We start from the raw sequence: 18626 nt of genomic DNA, 5'->3' as shown, positions 1-18626 counted from the left end.
AGTTAGAAATATTCTAAAAACATATAATGATATTAAAATGATAGCAAAACATCTAAAATAGCAATTGCAACATGTTCTTGGCCTTAGTAACGAAAAAGTGAATTTTTCAATTTTGGTTCACTTCTACTCACGAAATAGTTGACTTTTGTTTTTGTCGATTATGAACAGATTGTTAATCATTTGTTACAAATAGAACAGAATAAGTAGAAAACTTGTCATAAATACAGTGTTTAATTTTTTATTGCGGTGGTTGAGGACTGGTCCCTTCTTACGCAATTTACGCCATTTTGACAGTGGTCTTCGTAAACAAACCAACACGTAAACTTAATTTTAAGTTTGTTTGAAATATTCGCCATAAGTTTGTCATCAGTTAAAATAACACAAAATTCTCTCATTGCTTACTATTTTAATTTGTACAGCCAAAATCCGTGTTTTTTGTTCGAGCGCTTGTCAGGAGAGTCTAGAATAGTACGAATATATGTATATAAAAAATCACCATGGTTCTAATTTTGTGTATAGTTTTGCATGGTTATCACCTAAATATCGTTACCTCCATTTAACCATTTGTATATACACTGTACGTTAAAAGTTTCCATAGAAGTAAAATAGTTACTACATTGTAACAATCTCCCGTCAGCTAATGGAGGCTTCGCCCCCCATACCCCCAGGCATGCAGGCCTATCCAGACCTTGCTACGCCGCTGACAACAACAAACAACAACAACAACAACAACAATTAACAAGTATAAGAGAAAGAATAATATCGTTCTTGATAGAATGTTATCTTGTTATCTTATCCTCAAATATATCATCATTGAACTGTATTCATTTTTGTTTTAGTTGCTTTAGAATTCTCGTTATAAACTTGAGCGGGAATTGTTCAGTTCTTGTCCGTACCAGTCAACACTACAACGAGTAAAAAGATTGGTAAAATAAGCAAAACGTTACAAACAAAATCTGAATAAGTACTTTCAAATACTAATATTCAAAATTTGACTAGGGTCATGGTTAAAAAATATTATCAACATTTGTTTTTGTTATAATATGTTCTTTCATGGCATCTTTTTATCATATATGGCAGTAAATATTTTGAAAACAAATTATTTATAACCACTTTTTACTCAAGGATGCACTTGGTGGAAAAAGGCTTATTTCAATAGCATCACAATTCCAAAATTATCAAATCTGTATACATACTGTCACTGTTTGTGTAAATTTTAACCATATAAACCTTTTATGCACACGGATCTTCTAGGGCGATGGGAGATAAGATCCCCTCTCTTGCCGCGGCCTCAGTTGAGGTTTATGAATGAATAGAGTCAGTCAATCATTTAAACCAGCGTGAAACATAACACTACCATAAGTTTCAAAAAATAGAATGCAGATTTGTTTACTCGCCAAGGCGGTCTGAGTGGGAGTTACGAACGATTAATGTAACTCTTATTTTATCCGAACTTAGTCATCCTAAACTGCTGGTCGCCATTCATGGTCTCTTTTATGAATTGACAATCGGTATGATGTGAAACACACCTGCTATCGTTGCCATATGTAACATGTTCAATTTTTTTTCAATCTTATAAAATATTTCTTAAATCATGTGTTGGGATCTTCAAATTAGTGTTTATACAATTTATTAAGTAAAATGATACGTATTAACCAAGAAAACAAAATCAGTTTATTGTAGTTCGGAATATCATCGTAGTAAAATTGTGAAATATATGTTGAAACCGTTCTGATAATTTCATTTTGGAGAATAAAATGAAGCCGAGAAAAACGTATTTTTGTTCCTTGGTTGGCTAATGCATATTAATTACAGTTAAAATGAGAAGTACACGTGATTCTGATACATGCGAGTACCTGGGATTCAAGAAAGCTTTATTCATGATCTAATACGGGGAGGTGGGTCGAGAAAATGTTATGTGGTCTACAAGTATTTCGTAAGTCTCCTCAGTCACGTTGTTAACATTACACCTAGTGATGTTGAAATGTAGAACTGCTACACGTGATTGTGTAAGCACGCCTCTGGTGAGTAAGAGAGAGTTTGTATGATCTACTGACGATTTATCTTAACTACTGTTCGTCACTGACATAAATAAAATCTTAAGACTCGGTAAACCTTACATGTCATGCAAAATCGGGTTTCGTGTTGATTTTACTTCACTCTCCTGGATTTTAAATTAAATGTAGGACGAGGGGTTCCATAAACTGACATGAATGGTTGAGGGTCAACAACCACAGAATTATGTACTCAATATACTCAGCTTTTAAACTTCCTGAACGTTCGACTGAATGAAAAAGACAACACGAAAGTTTAATTTATATTTTACTTGACGATTTCAAAATTGTAGCTTTTACATTAATTTTATTTACAACGGAGCCAATTTCGTAATCTTGTAAATAAGCTTGATGTTGAAAATAAACATTCGATATCTTTAACTGGCTATGATGTCGCCGAATATTTGAACATGTAAACCGGTTTGCAATATCCTGAAATAGAAATGAACATACATCGTATGGAAAGTTGTTTAATAATTGTAAATACTCATATCTACATATTAGTATATCTACATATTAGTATATAGTATTTGTTAAAAATAGTTTCCAAGTGAGTTTTAAAAAGGAAAAAATAAACAGAAAATTTGAGGAAAAAAAATTGTGCTATATTTTTTTTTCAAATACAAATCAAATCAAATAATGTATTTAAAATGTTTTGCAAAATCAAAACTTAAAGATGGGGAAAATATCGTTCAAAAAAAGAATCAATTAGCAACATTGAACGGAGATATGGCAGCAGTTAAACCCGATGTCAATATACTATATATTGTGTTTATTGCAATTTCTACCCGGGTTATAATCGTTTGAATAGTATAACATCTCTCCCCTCTCCTTTTCATTGATAAGATGTAGCAATTTCTATTGTTTAATTATCGATCGTACAATGTAGCATATTTTATATGTACTATTTTTGTTTTATTTTTATGTAGCTTTTTCGTGGATGAATCTACTTTGACATACTTCTACAATGTAGTAAATTTTATTTCAATATTCGATATACAATGTAATAGATTTTATTTCAATATTCGCTATACAATGTAGTACGTTTTAACATTTTGTGTAGTAGCAATAACAAACTTCATTTTGAAGTTCGTTACAATGTAGCAGTATCTTTTTACATTGAATAAACCAAGGACGTATCTTTGAATAAAATTGTACTTATTTCACTGATTATGTAATTTATTCTAATACATTGGTAAGAATCACCGTATTTTACTTTTTTCATTGATTATTTTGTTTATGCAATGACGTCTCGTTTGTGTGGATTTTCCTGTTAATAAAATACTATCGGTATTATATTTTGCATCATACCTAGGCCTCCTACTCGATAGTTACATATAATGTCTCGTCATGAAGGAAACATGTACATGTATACGTTTTTTATAGTGTACACATCTAGATGATCGTTGTTTTTAAATTCCCTGACCTAGAGCTGCATAAACCAAAATAACAGTCTATGATTGTATCCAAGACCTTGTTTGGCTTTATTTGATTGCACTACGAGTCTTCACCTTAATGTAAATAACTGGTTACAACACTCTGCCGGTTTGTTGGCTCAGTTCCAAGTCTCCCATAGTATAACGTAGTGCTTACTGAAGCGAAGCGACACACCCCCGTTTATCGTAACGTAGCAGCCTGTCTAGTACACATTCCATTCATTCAATAATGGGGATCTAGAAACCGGGCCCGCCATATCGTACCACCGGTTGACGTCACGTCATTAATATTCCAGTGCAATGTCTGTGTATTAGCATAGTACTATGAACCGACTTTGCGGAAACCCTGGGTAATAACACAAACAAACCAACCGCCAGTATTATGTAAACAAAAACGAATTATAACCGAAATCTACAATACGATTTAACCGAGTTGGCCGATCTTTGGAATTCGAAAATAAAAACGTATATCGTGACCTACTTATTAGGCCAGTCGTGTCCCGAAGAGGACAACTAGTAGCGAGCTGTGACCTCCAATAGTCCCACGGTAAAATTCCATTATGTTATAGGGCCATATATACCATTCAAACGTTTTGGACCACTTCCATAGAACTAATCAACTGCATTGTATTCAGGCCAACAAAAGAACGCAGTTAGTCTTCTGTTGAATTTCCTAATTCTGCAGACTTCAATGCATGTCCATTAAAATTAAATTAAATTAAAGTATGAACACGATATGCGCCGAAAGCACAAAATAGTTTGGGTATTATAAGTTGTAACTTCATCCCAGATATTTAAAGATGGTACTATCTACACGAATATCTGATCATCCGTAGAATAAGTATGTAGTAGTAAAAAGAATCTGCAACAATTTGATTTATTATTTATCGTTTTATTTTCTGTCGATTCAATTACATAGTAAATGTAATCAAACAACAAATCAACATTCAACCATCATTTATACTTCACTTTTACTTATAAATACATCCATGATCCTTCCCTCTTATCACAATGGATGAAAATCATGTCCTAACAGCCTTCCTCTTTCTCTCATCTCTCTACAGATAATACCATTCCTTCCATTGTTTCATCAGTCTATATATTATACATTGTATTGTCAAGATCTGGAAAGAAAAGCTGAATTTGTGTGTCGTGTTCAACCTCAGATCTTCTAGAGATTTTACAACTCTGCAGATCAATCTCGGTTGATAAAGCATGGGAATGGTTATGAACTGTACAATGCGCGATACAAATGGAATGTATATAGTATATAATGATCAGACATGAGATTCAAGGTGGAGGAATAAACTCCCAAGATCGGTAATAATGGTATGTTTAAGGTTTTTGTAAGAACACTTCTGTCTGGAGTCTGGGATAATAAAGAATACCCTGGTATGGTGAATGTAGCGGTGGACTTTTGAGTGGCAGTCATACAGCTGATGTGTAATGAACAATTCTCATACAAATATTGGAAAATATGAAAAACGAACCTAACTGATAAGACAATGAAAGTTACTGTACCATCTTGCATGCAATCCATGCTGTCTCTCTCCCTTATGATATCAAATAAACACACACTACTGATGAAAACATGAAAACAACAATCATTCGGTCCATGATTATGGTACTGGGTCCTTTAACAATCACGCCATCATTTATATAGTTCTCCATTCCTAACAAACTTTTAACAACATTTAGACTATTTACAAGCAACTTTACATAGCAACTTTTGAAACTTTCTCAAGCATATTTACACTTACTGCAATATACAAATGTTGGGAGTTCCAACACATACTCATTTGTTTATATACACACACATGTACATTAGCACTTATAACAGCAATAAACAGAATAAAAAAATCTTATTCTTTTTGAGCTAAGCTTAATTTCGAATTCAATAAGCTATTTATAAGTTAAATACTGATGAATTTCCTATTGATGTTTGATCAAAACAGATCTCACACTTAAGCTAGTTATAAGCCACATACAAGCATAAATTAAACTGGGCTCAAATTATTTCAGAACTTTCTCCTCTTTCCACTTGTAAGTTTGGCACCAAGTATAAATCGTTAAATTGAAGAAACACACTGGATACCACAAAACTACTCAACAACCATAATTCAAATCTCCTTCCAGTAAAGTACTGTAATAGAAACCAAAATTTGCTATTGGGTAGTTTTGCTTCCTTTCTAGGTTTTCTTCCTTTCTGCTTACTCTCTAATTAATCATGATATGTACAACTAAACTAAAACTTTCAGATCCTTCTACATTGTGTAGCATGTATTACACATCTCTAATCAGATCAACACAGCACTGAAAATTGTGCAACCTTTCATACAATATTAAATATCTTATAAATTGAAACTGCACAACCCAAATTTTTGAGATGAGTAATGCAATTTCAACAATGCAAGTTAACAATTAATCACAGACTATTTATCCCTCAGAGAGACTGAAGCATTTACTCAACACTAGCACTACATTTGAGTATAGCAGCTATACTCAGCATTTTCTCCAAATCAGAACATTTTATTTTCAACAATACAGACACATCTATACACACAAAAATAAGCAAAGCACTCGGCATAATAGACTTAGTCAGTTGTGAAAAATACAAATAGGATACCATTTTCCTTGATTTGTTCAAATGGCTGCGGCTCAAACACTCTTAATACATGTACAAAAACATGTAAATGTAGTGTTTTCACAGATCATTTTTTCTATTACTAATAAAACTTAGCATAAATGGAAGAGAAAACCTAGCACTTCTACCTTTTATATAGCTTTTGTATAATCAAAACTGAAAAAAACATTAAGCAGAGTGATTTAAATAAATATATGACAAGAAATTAATTTTACATAATTGCACAAAATAAAATTAACCACATTCTGTAAACAATATAAATAATGTGTAGCACAAATAAATCTTAACATACATCACTACACTACAGAGCATGTAACAGTCAATAATACAATAGGAAAGTCAAGGAGAAACAGTATTCCTCTGCACAAGGAATGCACCTATAATGAAATACTAAAGCACTGTAAAGGACTTTCTGTGAAACATACTCGTGGTGGGTCAACATGCTAAATGGGTGGGGACTGAAATATTACGTTCACACCAGACTGATTCAGTTTAATAACAGATTTCAGAATAAGAAAGATTAAGATTTCTGAAATTCTGATTTTTGACTAAAGAGAAATGATTGACATTTTGTGCAAGCACTGAATTTTTAAACAATGTAAAGTCATAAAAATATCAAAGTGAAATAATGTCAAAAGACAAATTGAAAAAGATTTGGGCCGAGTGATGTTTATATAAATACCCTATCAGATCTATAATCTCATATTAAACTGAAATAGATGAGAAATTCCTCCATTTGCAAGTATCTACTATGCTTACAATTTACATATATTCACCAGGAAATAGAGAGAATGTAAAAGCAAAAGATATTTTCAACCAAATTTAACAAAACAAAAAGTTAAGTTGTAAGTAAGAGAAATTCTTTTTGAACAAACTTAATTGAATACATTTCAGATTCTTTGGCAAAAACATTGAACCATATCCTGTAATTACACGCTATGGTGTTGTTCCTATCCATGTTCTGGCCCCAGGGACAGATGAGCATCCCTTTGGTGTTCTGATGTTGGTCCAGACAACATCTTGCTAACAACCTGCATGAAATTGCATCTATTTTGTATGAAATTGTAGCCAATTTCTAGATAGTAATCACAATTTAATTTAGTGGTGAATTGTACTTGCATCAAGGGGTGATGAAGTACCTTCTACCACAGAGTGTTGTCTCCCAGTCTTATTCATCTGTGATTTTATTCATTCAAGAAGCATTTGTTCGGAACATCAGTTGATAGAACTGATTATATGCAATCGCTTGCACATGCATAGAGCTGCCTTGAAGAATGGTAGTAAACGGATGACAAGCCACTTCTCACGTTTTGTAATCCATCTCTCAATTACTGCTTGGAACTGTCACGGAGCAACGATCCCATGTGTAACCAATTTGATCACATTTATAATATGATAAGTTCCTATTTCTGTCCTTTCATTATACTTCTGGGTGTTTCGTTAAAGGTTGTAATGCCTGAAAAATACAAAAGTTGACATTGTTATACAACAATATCTATCACAAATATGAAAATTCTTTCTTGGCGCACATTAATATGCAATAATCTTTAATAATAAATACAAAATAAATTTGTCTTTAGTGACTGTTTTTGCAACTGTTGGTATTCTTAATTGTAAATTATTTTTAATTTGATATATAAAATATTAAGCAGAGTAAGTTGAATAACATACCGGATTACTGCTGTTATCCCTCCTGTTTTGATTATCTCTGTTTCCATATGGAATGATGAATTGGTGGTCCTCAGTTGTTTTCCTGTAGACAGGATTGTCAAAGTTCATGCTTTTTATATTCCTGTTGGTATACCTCCTGTAAAATATGAAGCCAACTACTCCAAGGACTATAAAGATCACCGCTACTACTGCCACCACAACACCAGCAATGAGTCCCACCTTCTCATTGTCTGCTACAAATGATGTGCCTGTCTCGTTGTTTGCTGGACGGGCAGTAGGAACAATAACAGTGTAGCCTTCTTGTGTAGTTACTTCAGGAGCAGCAGTTGAACGGGCAGGTTCCTCAGTTGTTGGTTTGGGTTCTGCAGTGGATGGATTTGGTTTTGCTGTTGTTAATTTGGGTTTTACAGTTGTAACTGTCAAAAGATTATGAAATATGGTTAAATAATCTTCTAGAAATTTTGCATATTTTACTCAAGATGCTTGGACAACATGCTCAGATATTCCATGTCTTTGCATGCATAATTAGTAAACCAAAGTACCGTATGCTGCATCAGCCAAATTCCATAATCAAGAAAACAAAGGTAACAGAAGCAGATAGGACAACACTATAATTTTAGAAATCAGGACCAGTAATTCAAGACTAGATAACATTGAAGATGTTTTTTTTCTTTTCTTTTGTGTTTGGAACAATCTGTAACAACATATGACCTCCTTATTTCTATCCAAAGGTTTATCTATTTTTTCATATGATAGAATGATTAATGATGCTATTAATACAATGTGAATAGGAAAATTGCTGCATTACACTTAATACCAATTTTCTGTCTTTATTTGGTATTACCTAAACAATATTAATTATCGATCATCACATTATTCCAGTCAGTGGGAAATTTACTGTAGAAACTGTCAAAAATGATAATATTTGAGGATAAATTTCTTTCTGTCTTTAAATTACAATCCGGCACATCCCTATTAGCCATGGTCAGTTATCATTAACATATTTAAGTCAGAAAAATATAAAGCTGAGAACTATGCTATCCCTTTTTATTGGGATTTCACAGCAGATGTCCTTACCATTAGACACAGGAACTTTATTAGGTGATTCAGTAGAGGTAGTGTTCTTAGAACTAGTAGGTTTAGGTGATGGAGTAGGGGTTGATATGTCTGTGAAACAAAATGCCATGCCATATTACCAAGGTTAGTAAATAACACTTCAGCAAGCAACTTCACCTCCTTTCTTTGTATCAATATTATTTTGAGCAAATTTCAATTAAGATTTTCTTAAACGTTTGTCAAATCCCCTTACCAAAAAAAAAAAAAAAAAATTTAATGAAATCAATTACCAATGATAACTTATGTTCCAAATAAAAATATTTTTTATCAATAAAGGAAGTTTTTTGGTTGCTGAAACAACTGTGAAGACAACACAAAAGAATCTGTTACTTTCCGTTGCAGGACATTCAAACTGGGTTTTTTCCGTCTAACAATAAATCTTGTAAAAATATTAAATATGCAACATCAAAAGTTGCTGTGGAAAAAAATAACATCTTTTTAATGTTTTATTTTTTTATGCATAAAAACACACTTCGTAATCATTTTCAAACTACAACATGCACGAATGTCCGTTAAGTAACATTTTCCAATGCATTTGACTTCACAAGAACTAGCAAGAGAACAAAACCTTACGAGCAACCAGGGCCAGGTTGTTCAAAATGTGATAAGTTTAATCACACGATTAGTATAACTTTCATTTCTTAATTGCCGCAATATCTGTAATTATATCATCTTTAACATGGTTAAGTAGTTAAGAATGGCATACTTCAAAATTATTTAAAATTTTGTCAAGTTTGTTTTACCTGAAATTTATTCATCTTAATTTGAAAATTCAATTGATGTTAAAACTGTGATTAAGCCAAATCACTTTTTGAACAACTAGGCCCACGAGTACAAGCTTGCAAAGTAAAGAGAACTAACACTACAAAGGTACTTATAGCCAGGGAAGACTTCTGTGTTAATATAGCCAAGATCCAAATTTTTGATATACACTATCTCTCGTCCACATAAACATAGCCAAGATTCAAATTTTAATTTACACTATCTTTAGAGGAACAAGATGCATACCCCAAACCAGAGTTTGAAATTTGTGATGTCATTACACCTTTTTATCAGTCATTATTCACTATCAGTCACACCCATTTTATTTAATACTACATTCTTAAATGTTATAGCAAATTCTGAATCTTGGCATTCCGAAAAGGAACATGAAGAAATTCATTAAACTTTCAGTGAATTCAAAATATCTCTAAAATTTCATCCTATTATGAAAGATTATTATGTACATGCATATATTCTGGCTAAAAGTTTGTATGGTTTTGAAAATGCACACACCTTGCTTCAAGTTCACAGGGAACAAACAAATTTTGCAGCTGCATAGTAACAATTAGGAATTCCAACACTAAGAATTTGGCTTGTAAATTGTATTATCTGAAAGCTTTGTTCCAATTATTACAACGTCAATCACTTTAATAAAACAACTGCAAAATTTACTATCAAACGTTTGTTAAAAGGTTCAGAGTATACATCTTGATAGATATCTACCAACAAGCAGAGGTCTACTGGTAGTATCAAATGCTTTGTACTTACCATGAATACAGGTCTTCTGGTCTGTGTCAAGATGGTACTGATTGGGGCAACCACAAGTGTATCCATTTGTTTTGTCTTCATCATTTGGAACACTTTCTCCCTGTGGGGATGGGAAGCAGAAATCACTGCATTGTCCATTGTTGTTGCCACAGCGGTTTGTACCTGGAATTGAAGAAAATGAAATTTTTATGAAAAATTCATAAGTTATGCAACTCTAAAATATAGTTTCAGCAATTAAAAAACAAAAATTAAATTTAACTATAATTATCAAATAAATATCTTGTATAACATGTCAAAACTTACCATTCTTCTGTACATTTTCATGGTAAAAGTGTATGTCCATAGGAGAGTGAAGACCGATAGCAACTTGGTGGTAGCCATCCCCTCTGAATTTGTTTACTGTACGGATAGATTCTGCCTTCCAGTCAGTCCAGTACAAGTCATCTTCAAACACGGTGATGGCGAATGGATGGATGATACTTTGAGCATCATGAAGAACTGTATAGCCAGATCCACCATTAGTATCAACAGATCTGATCATCTTTAACTTGGCGTCAACCCAAAACAAGCGCTGATCTACATAATCTGAAAATACAATCCAAACAAAATCATAACCATTGTTTTAATAAGGTTTCTTTGCAAATATTCTTATAAAGCAAAACTCTACAAATCAAACATAACTTGATTGACACTAAAAAAATATAAGAATTCTTACCGATTGTAAGTCCATTTGGCCACTCAATGCCTTGGTCAACAATGACGCTCTGGTGTTTTCCGTTCAGTCCACATCGTGAAATCATAGGCTTCTGTCCCCAGTCAGTCCAGTACATCCATCTATAAGTTAAACAAAATAATACATTAATCTTCATACGGTTGAAACTTATATGAACATACCTGGGTTGTTTTTTTTTTGTTATTCCATATCAGGCAGCTAACAAATTTAAGGATCATACAAAAACTATCCAAAATTGATATTTCTGATTTTTTGATATCAATAATGCCATTACTATTATTGCAAAGCACATTTTCAAATTCCTAAGCTTGAGCGTAGGAACATTTGCAAAAAAAAAAAAAAAATCTAAAGTTATACATACCCTTGCAATGGATCAACAACAATGGCACGTGGTTCATCCAAACCTTCAGTGACAAGGTTTCTACGCATTTGTCCATCGTAACTCATCACTTCAATTTTATCAAAGGTAGCATCAGTCCAATACACATGATTGTATAGCCAGTCCACAGCAATGCCATCTGGAGTCTTCACGTTACCAGAAACAATCACTTTCTCGTCTACAGCAGAACCATTAGGCATTTTCCTGGCACTGTAGAATGAAGAAAATATATTAGTAAAACATCTATGTATATTATTTTCTAGTTAAGTAATCATCATTTGTTGTAAAGCCAGGTTCATAGGTTGGTTGAAAAAAGATATGTGTAAAACATGATTCAACATCTTTAAGTGTTAAAGTAGAAAGTTACCGGGAGATCTGTTCTTTGGTGATATCAGTCCAGAAAAGGTAGCCATCATTGTAGTCAAAGTCTACAGCCACAGCACTGGTCAAGTCTTCTAGTACTGTCTGTTCCCACCAGGTATCCACTTGTAATGTACGGATGTCAAAACGGTTGGCCACCAACAGATGAGGACGCATACCTGAAAATATTTGCATTGAAATTGTTTATTCAGATTTTTTATATTTAGATAATTTAAATATAAACCAAATGATTTTGAAAACCGATATTTCTCCCTACCAGCTTTCTTGCTAATATTGAACAGACTGAATCTGTGTAAGAACTTACCATTAACTTTACAGAATCCATTGAGATCTAGAGTGTAGCCTTCAACACAGCTACACTTGTAGCCTCCTTTATGATTGAGACAGCCCTGGGAACACACTTTCTGTTTTCCATCTGGGGGATTACACTCGTCAATATCTATTGGAATTAAAGAGAGTTCATATCATAATTTCTATGCTATACAAATGCACTGAAGATTGACATATAGACATTGACAAAAGTTCAAGTTCATGTAATAATTTTTATGGTATACAAATGTGCAGAAGTGTTAGACATTAAGTTAAGTCTATAATTTCTGAAGGTTTTTATACCACACTCATCAGTAGTTTTCATTTATTCATATAAGTTATTTTCATTCATAACCTTTTTTGAAGATATATTACAATTAAAAGTTGTTAATGTGCAGAAATTTTCAAACAAGTACCTTCACAAACTTTGTCTCCCACTAACTTATATCCATCAAAACATTCACAACGATGGTCGTTACGGAAGATTTTCACACACTTTTGAGCACAACCTCCATTATGTTCCTTACAAGGATCAACTGAAATAAAGACGTTTTAAAACTAAATTCAAAGCTTTACTACATTGAATAATTTATAATAATTTGCAAAGTACAACTTTATTTGAACTAAATTAAGAGAACCGTTATTGCAAATCTTTAATACAAATATTAACATTTACACTAGTAAATTTATCAAAAAATATTCAAAACATTTTCTTCAAAAAATCTTAATCAAAATAGTTTGTTTCTTATTGTCTTTTTAATATCAATATTTCAAAAATCAAAATAAGGTGTTTAATTACAGATCCTACCATTACAAAACCACCTAAATAAAAATAGTGAAATTTTGCAATTGACACAGGAAATAAAAAAAAAGGTAATAAAAAAGGGGAACTGATGAAGGGCCAACAACATCAATGATGGGAAATTGACATGACATACGACACAAACAGGAGTTATGTAAAAACCCAGCTAGCGTATTACATAATATGTATTAACAAGTTACAATGTGAATGGATAACCGAAAACAAAACTTATTAAATCAATGGAGAAACAAATTTGAAAAACAACTAAATCAATGAAATAAACTAAAATAAATGTTTACAAATTAATCCATTCCACAACATCTACTATTCTATTACGACAGTAAAATTTTATCCCACCTACCATAAGATTCAGTTGTACCTTCTGGATGGTGCATTAAAAATATATAATGGGTTTTGTTTAGGTTGTGTTTTGTGATAATCTGTCAATCTGAGATTTGTCAAAAAAAAAAAAAAAAATCTCTATGATGTCTTTTTTTACTGTTAGCAATTTTCTAGCAATGAATTTTCAATTGTTTTTTATTATTTAAACTTATTGAATTTCAGATTAATTTGGAATGCTTATCGGGTAAAAAACTACTTGTTAGTTGTACTATGTTTTACACGATTTATAGTGATACTGATTTATAACATATTAATGGTTAAAATTTAGAATTATAGAAACATCCTATATGAAGTCTAGATATTATGCACAAGTCTCACACATGTATTTTTAACCACAATTTTTATTCCCCCTCCTCCCCCTAAACACAGTGAGTTTAAAAGGTAACAAATTTCAATTACTTATTCTTTGTTTTTTTTGGGGGATGCAAATTATCCATTGGAAGTAAACTAATTACAATATATGTTTTTTGGGGTGCTAATTATCCATTCTAAGTAAACTATCATCCATTCGAAGTAAACTAATTATAATATAAGTCCACATTGTTTTTTGACTGGAATCCTTAAGTCAGGAAAGCATTTGTACAAATTCTTTGCTTACTATCTGCATTAGATGTATCATGTACATACATTTTGACAACTAACAACAGTCACTCACCTGAAATGGTACATTTGTACTCGTCTTCATCATCTAAACAATCCATTTTTCCATCACACACTTTCTCAGCAGGAAGGCACTGGAAGCCATTCTCTGTTAGACAGCCAAATTCAGTAGCATTGTTGCATGCTGAAAAATCAATATAAATGCCAAATATATATCAAACAAATCAAAATGAGAATGTGACTAGCCTTTTGGAAAATTTTATTCTAATAATATTTAAGACAAAACGAAATTAAAGTTGATAAAATATAACACTAATTACTTACTAACTACGCAGTTGGCTTCATCAGAAGCATCAGCACATTCAATTTCTCCATCACACCTCAAAACATTGTTGATACACTGGTTGTTATCGCATTTGAACTCATTGCTGGCACAAGTGTGGGTACCTAGAAAAAAAAGACAACCTCTAAAAAATAAAACTTTTTTTTTTTTAATTAATTTTTTTTTATTAATCAGCATAATGGTATAAGAATAATATATGAAATGTGTTTCTGTTTGTTCAAGAATCAACTTACAATTAACTTCATCAGAGTTGTCAAAACAATCGTTGTCACCATCACAACGCCATGACAGGTGAATACACTGGTCAGAAGTGGCACAACTCCACTCTTCAATTTCACACTGAGGTGCTAAGCTTTCGCAGCGAAACTCGTCACTGTGATCCTCGCAGTCATGGTCCCCATCACAGCGCCAGTTAGCAGGCAAACATTGGGAATTGTTGCATTTGAAATGGTCTCCTGTGCATTCTTCAACTGGAGCTGTAACCCCCAAAAAAGTTGCATCTAGGTTATGTAAGTTTTAAGCCACATTAATTACTTAATTAAAAGTGTTATTTTACTCACAATGAATTGTTCTTGCAATTATATATGCTGTGTTAGACTGATAATTCATATTTATCTGAATAACTTACAACATCCATTTTCATCACTTCCATCCCGACAGTCAGTGTCACCATCACATCGCCAATTACCAGCAACACATTGGTGATCTGCACATTGGAACTCTGAACTGGAACAGGTCTTGGCAGCTAAAAAATCAAGTGTAATAAAATCATGAGTACTGTAAAATCCTTTTATAGAACATCTCAATTTTAAATATCCACTTTTTAAAGATTGGTGTAATTAGCAATTGCTTGACATTATAAAGAATTGAAGATACGTATACTTATTGAACTGTTTTGAATATATGCTAGATTTACTTTTTTGTCGTAAAACTTAAGAATAGATGACATTTGATGTTCATTACATGCATATTTGATCAGGGGTTGACCAAAATAGTGAATAGCATTCATTAACCTTTTTAATTGTAATATGTATATATACTGTAATAATATAATTCCCATTGAGATAGGAAGTATCATTAATTTTGTAGACAGTATGATATTTTACTTACTACAGGTCTGTTCGTCCCGACCATCAGAACAGTCACTCATTTCATCACACACCCACAAGCTTGGAATGCATTTTCCATCACCACAGCTGAACTCGTCCTCTTTACATGGGTTTGCTGTAGCATAAAAAATGGAAATTCATATTGTTCCAATAAGACACAAATTCATTCACAAAGATTAATAAATTGTCTTGATTTGGATATTCCTTAAAAAATTACAAACTTGACACTTTATTAAAATTTAATATTTACCACATGTTTCATTAGCTTCATCCATTTGATTTGGGCAGTCTGGATCCTGGTCACATTTCCAGCTAATTGGTATACACAATGTGTTGTTACCACAGTTAAATTCGTCAGCCTTGCATGCCCTATATTCTGTAAATTAGAAAAACAGTCCTTTCAAAATAACTGATAATCACTATTAAAAACAGGAGCAGACGATTTAGTATTTTTCTTCAGTTACAAAAGTTACTTAATTTACACCATTACCACCATTGAAAAGTTTGAGCTTCTAAGTTTACTTGGAGTTAAAATATAAAAAAATAATTGATTGCATCCCGAAAAAATTCTGTGGCACTATATTCTATATGGAATATGGAAAGTACCGATTGCTCATGTACCAAAGGCAAAATAAATCATATTGTATTATTTTTGTGTGTTAATTACATATATATATACGATTAAACACCAATTATTGTTGGAATAATGATTATCATTTATGGTCTGTCGGAGGTGGAGCATCTTTAATTAATAAGATAAATAATAAATTGTACAATTTTATTATCTTTAAATATTAAAACTGATTGGAGCATCTTTAATTAATAAGATAAATAATAAATTGTACAATTTTATTATCTTTAAATATTAAAACTGATTCAGGGTTGGATAATAACAATTAATATCAATACTTTACTTCAATATTTCTCATTTCCATGGTTTTTTGTTAGTGTGTTCAGCAGTTATAAATTTGATTATTTTTACTATAGGCCTAAAGCTTGTTTGCAGCCGTGTATAATGTACCAAAGACGTCATAGACAAAAATATATTAAAATTTATTACTATGCAGTAGGTCTAATATTCTGATCTAAATTTATTATAAAAAAATATGTATATTTTTAACAACACTTTAAGGGATAAGTACATGTGGTCATAACATACTGTATTAGGTTCCCGATATAGTGCGTGGGAGTAATCATGTCCAGGTGAATTTTACTGTACTGTAAAATTAGACTAACATATTTAGTTCGTACATACAATAGCAATAATGTTCAATCGATCAATGCATTGATTTTGTCTACCTTCAATTTTCAAAAAATACATGTAACCTTAGCGTTCGTGAAATATTCGAGTTATTTGACCTACTGTGGCATTTCCGTCACCCATGACAGCACATCGGTGTGTCAGTTCGTGTGATTTTCATTGGCGGATATTCTGAAATGACCTCAGCTGATGCAGTCTCGACCAATCAGATACTAAGGTCATACACACATACTCATGTTGCCTCATGGGGACAATAATACGTGTAGCATGTAAATGAATATTTTGATAAGTCAAACGGGCGTGAATAAATGAAATTACTTCCTATTTCCTCACAAGTATTTTTCATGTTTATCTGAACAAATGACAACAATAGCCTACTTATTATAATTATGACAATGTTGCATGTTAAGATGAACAGGCAGTGCACTGTCGACGGGTTACCGGAATGGGAGTCAACATTGTTGCATTTTAAATTTTATCTCGTAGGCTAATTTTCAGTTTTCACGTGTTCAATAAAAAGACAATCTTACCACAACCAACTTCGTCGGCATGAGTTTCTACACAGTCGTACGTCCCATCGCACTGCCAATCACTTGAAATACAAATATTGTCTCCGCAGTGAAACCTATCTGGAGGACATGGGTTGTCTGTAAAAGAATATCGACCATTTTAGAATGTTTCAATAACCCTTAAACACTATATTTCATGTAACACAACCACACGACATGATATCATAAACCAAATTTGAATACTACAAGAAACATGATAATTATATTGATAACATGCCGCGCCGGCCGGCGTGCGACCACGACATGTTTCATGTTTTATATAAACTTACCGTTTCCCTGAGCAAATGTAAGTAATGTTATTAGTCCAACCAGCCAACAGAAGTACTTCATTTTTGATACACTTTCAGAATTTGAAATGATTTTTCCTAGCGAACCGGTTTCTCGACACAGCTTCCCAGCTCTGGCAGTCGGTCACTCCCTGTCGTACGTGTAGCAACGGTTGATGGAATGGCAACGATGTGGGGTGATCTAGAAACTGAGTGTGCTGTTGAATCAATAAAACACACTGTTTTTAAATTTAAAAAATACCACAAACCCCAGTTCCTCAAATTTTCTAAAAATCAAACATTTCCAAACGATCAAGTGTTGAAACTGCCGATATCAATTTAAATGAACCGTCCTTGTCGACTGCTAGTTATGCTCTACCGGTACAAAACATGAGAAGGTTACCAACTCAATGCCTCATGAATATTCATAAGTTTGGTCAGGCCATACGATGACACGATACCATAGGCTGAGCTTGATAGATTCACTTGCTAATTCTATTTTAAGGTATAATACATGTACATCGATTTCGAAACATTTTACAAGTTGTTATTTATATACAGTAAAGACTAGAAGACTAGAGTACACGTGTTGATAGTTCTTGTGCATCACGCCGTCCGGTGTGGTTAGAATGTCGACTCATCGTCAACATCAAAATCATTACTACATTAGAAAAGTCTACATTCTAGTAGAATTCTAGTGTATGCAATTAAGTTGCATGTGAAGATGCAAGGGACATAGTCTACCAGAGGTAATGGGGTAGACCAACATTTGTCGGGCATTTGTAAATGCATATAAATTAATCATTTAGAATATCATGACGTCACAAATCTTGGTGTGCACATAATAACTTACAATTAAAACTTTAAAAAAACCCAGATTTTTATGTTACGGAGATATAACGCCATATTACAAGAAAATTCGCGGTTTAATATTTCAGGTACACTCAGATTTTTGTGTTGCATATATCGATCCATTAATAATTCAATTTTGCTTGTTACGAGCATCTTCATTGGTTTAAAA

General features: G+C 32.6%; 1 protein-coding gene across 2 annotated transcripts; it reads right to left on the bottom strand.

Annotated features, from left to right (window-relative positions):
- Positions 1-4361: 4361 nt before the first annotated feature.
- On the bottom strand, positions 4362-17997 carry LOC138325292 (low-density lipoprotein receptor-like). 2 transcript variants are annotated; one of them, XM_069270846.1, is made up of 18 exons: positions 17609-17997; positions 17301-17417; positions 15760-15885; positions 15511-15624; positions 15029-15145; positions 14634-14876; positions 14382-14504; positions 14113-14241; positions 12670-12789; positions 12249-12383; positions 11931-12102; positions 11546-11773; positions 11167-11285; positions 10755-11036; positions 10452-10613; positions 8883-8972; positions 7806-8221; positions 4362-7590 (listed from the first exon to the last, which is right to left on the bottom strand). In XM_069270846.1, the coding sequence occupies exons 1-18, from the start codon at positions 17667-17669 to the stop codon at positions 7555-7557; spliced, it is 2790 nt and encodes a 929-aa protein (XP_069126947.1). In that variant the 5' UTR covers positions 17670-17997; the 3' UTR covers positions 4362-7554. The 2 variants fall into 2 exon arrangements, with proteins under 2 accessions (XP_069126947.1, XP_069126948.1); XM_069270847.1 differs by lacking the exon at positions 8883-8972 and having other exon boundaries at positions 17609-17996.
- Positions 17998-18626: the final 629 nt, after the last annotated feature.

The sequence above is a fragment of the Argopecten irradians genome, chromosome 6 (assembly GCF_041381155.1).
Source record: "Argopecten irradians isolate NY chromosome 6, Ai_NY, whole genome shotgun sequence".
Lineage (NCBI taxonomy): Eukaryota > Metazoa > Mollusca > Bivalvia > Pectinida > Pectinidae > Argopecten > Argopecten irradians.
Note: the sequence above shows the minus strand (reverse complement) of the source record. Positions and strands in the feature narration are given on the sequence as shown.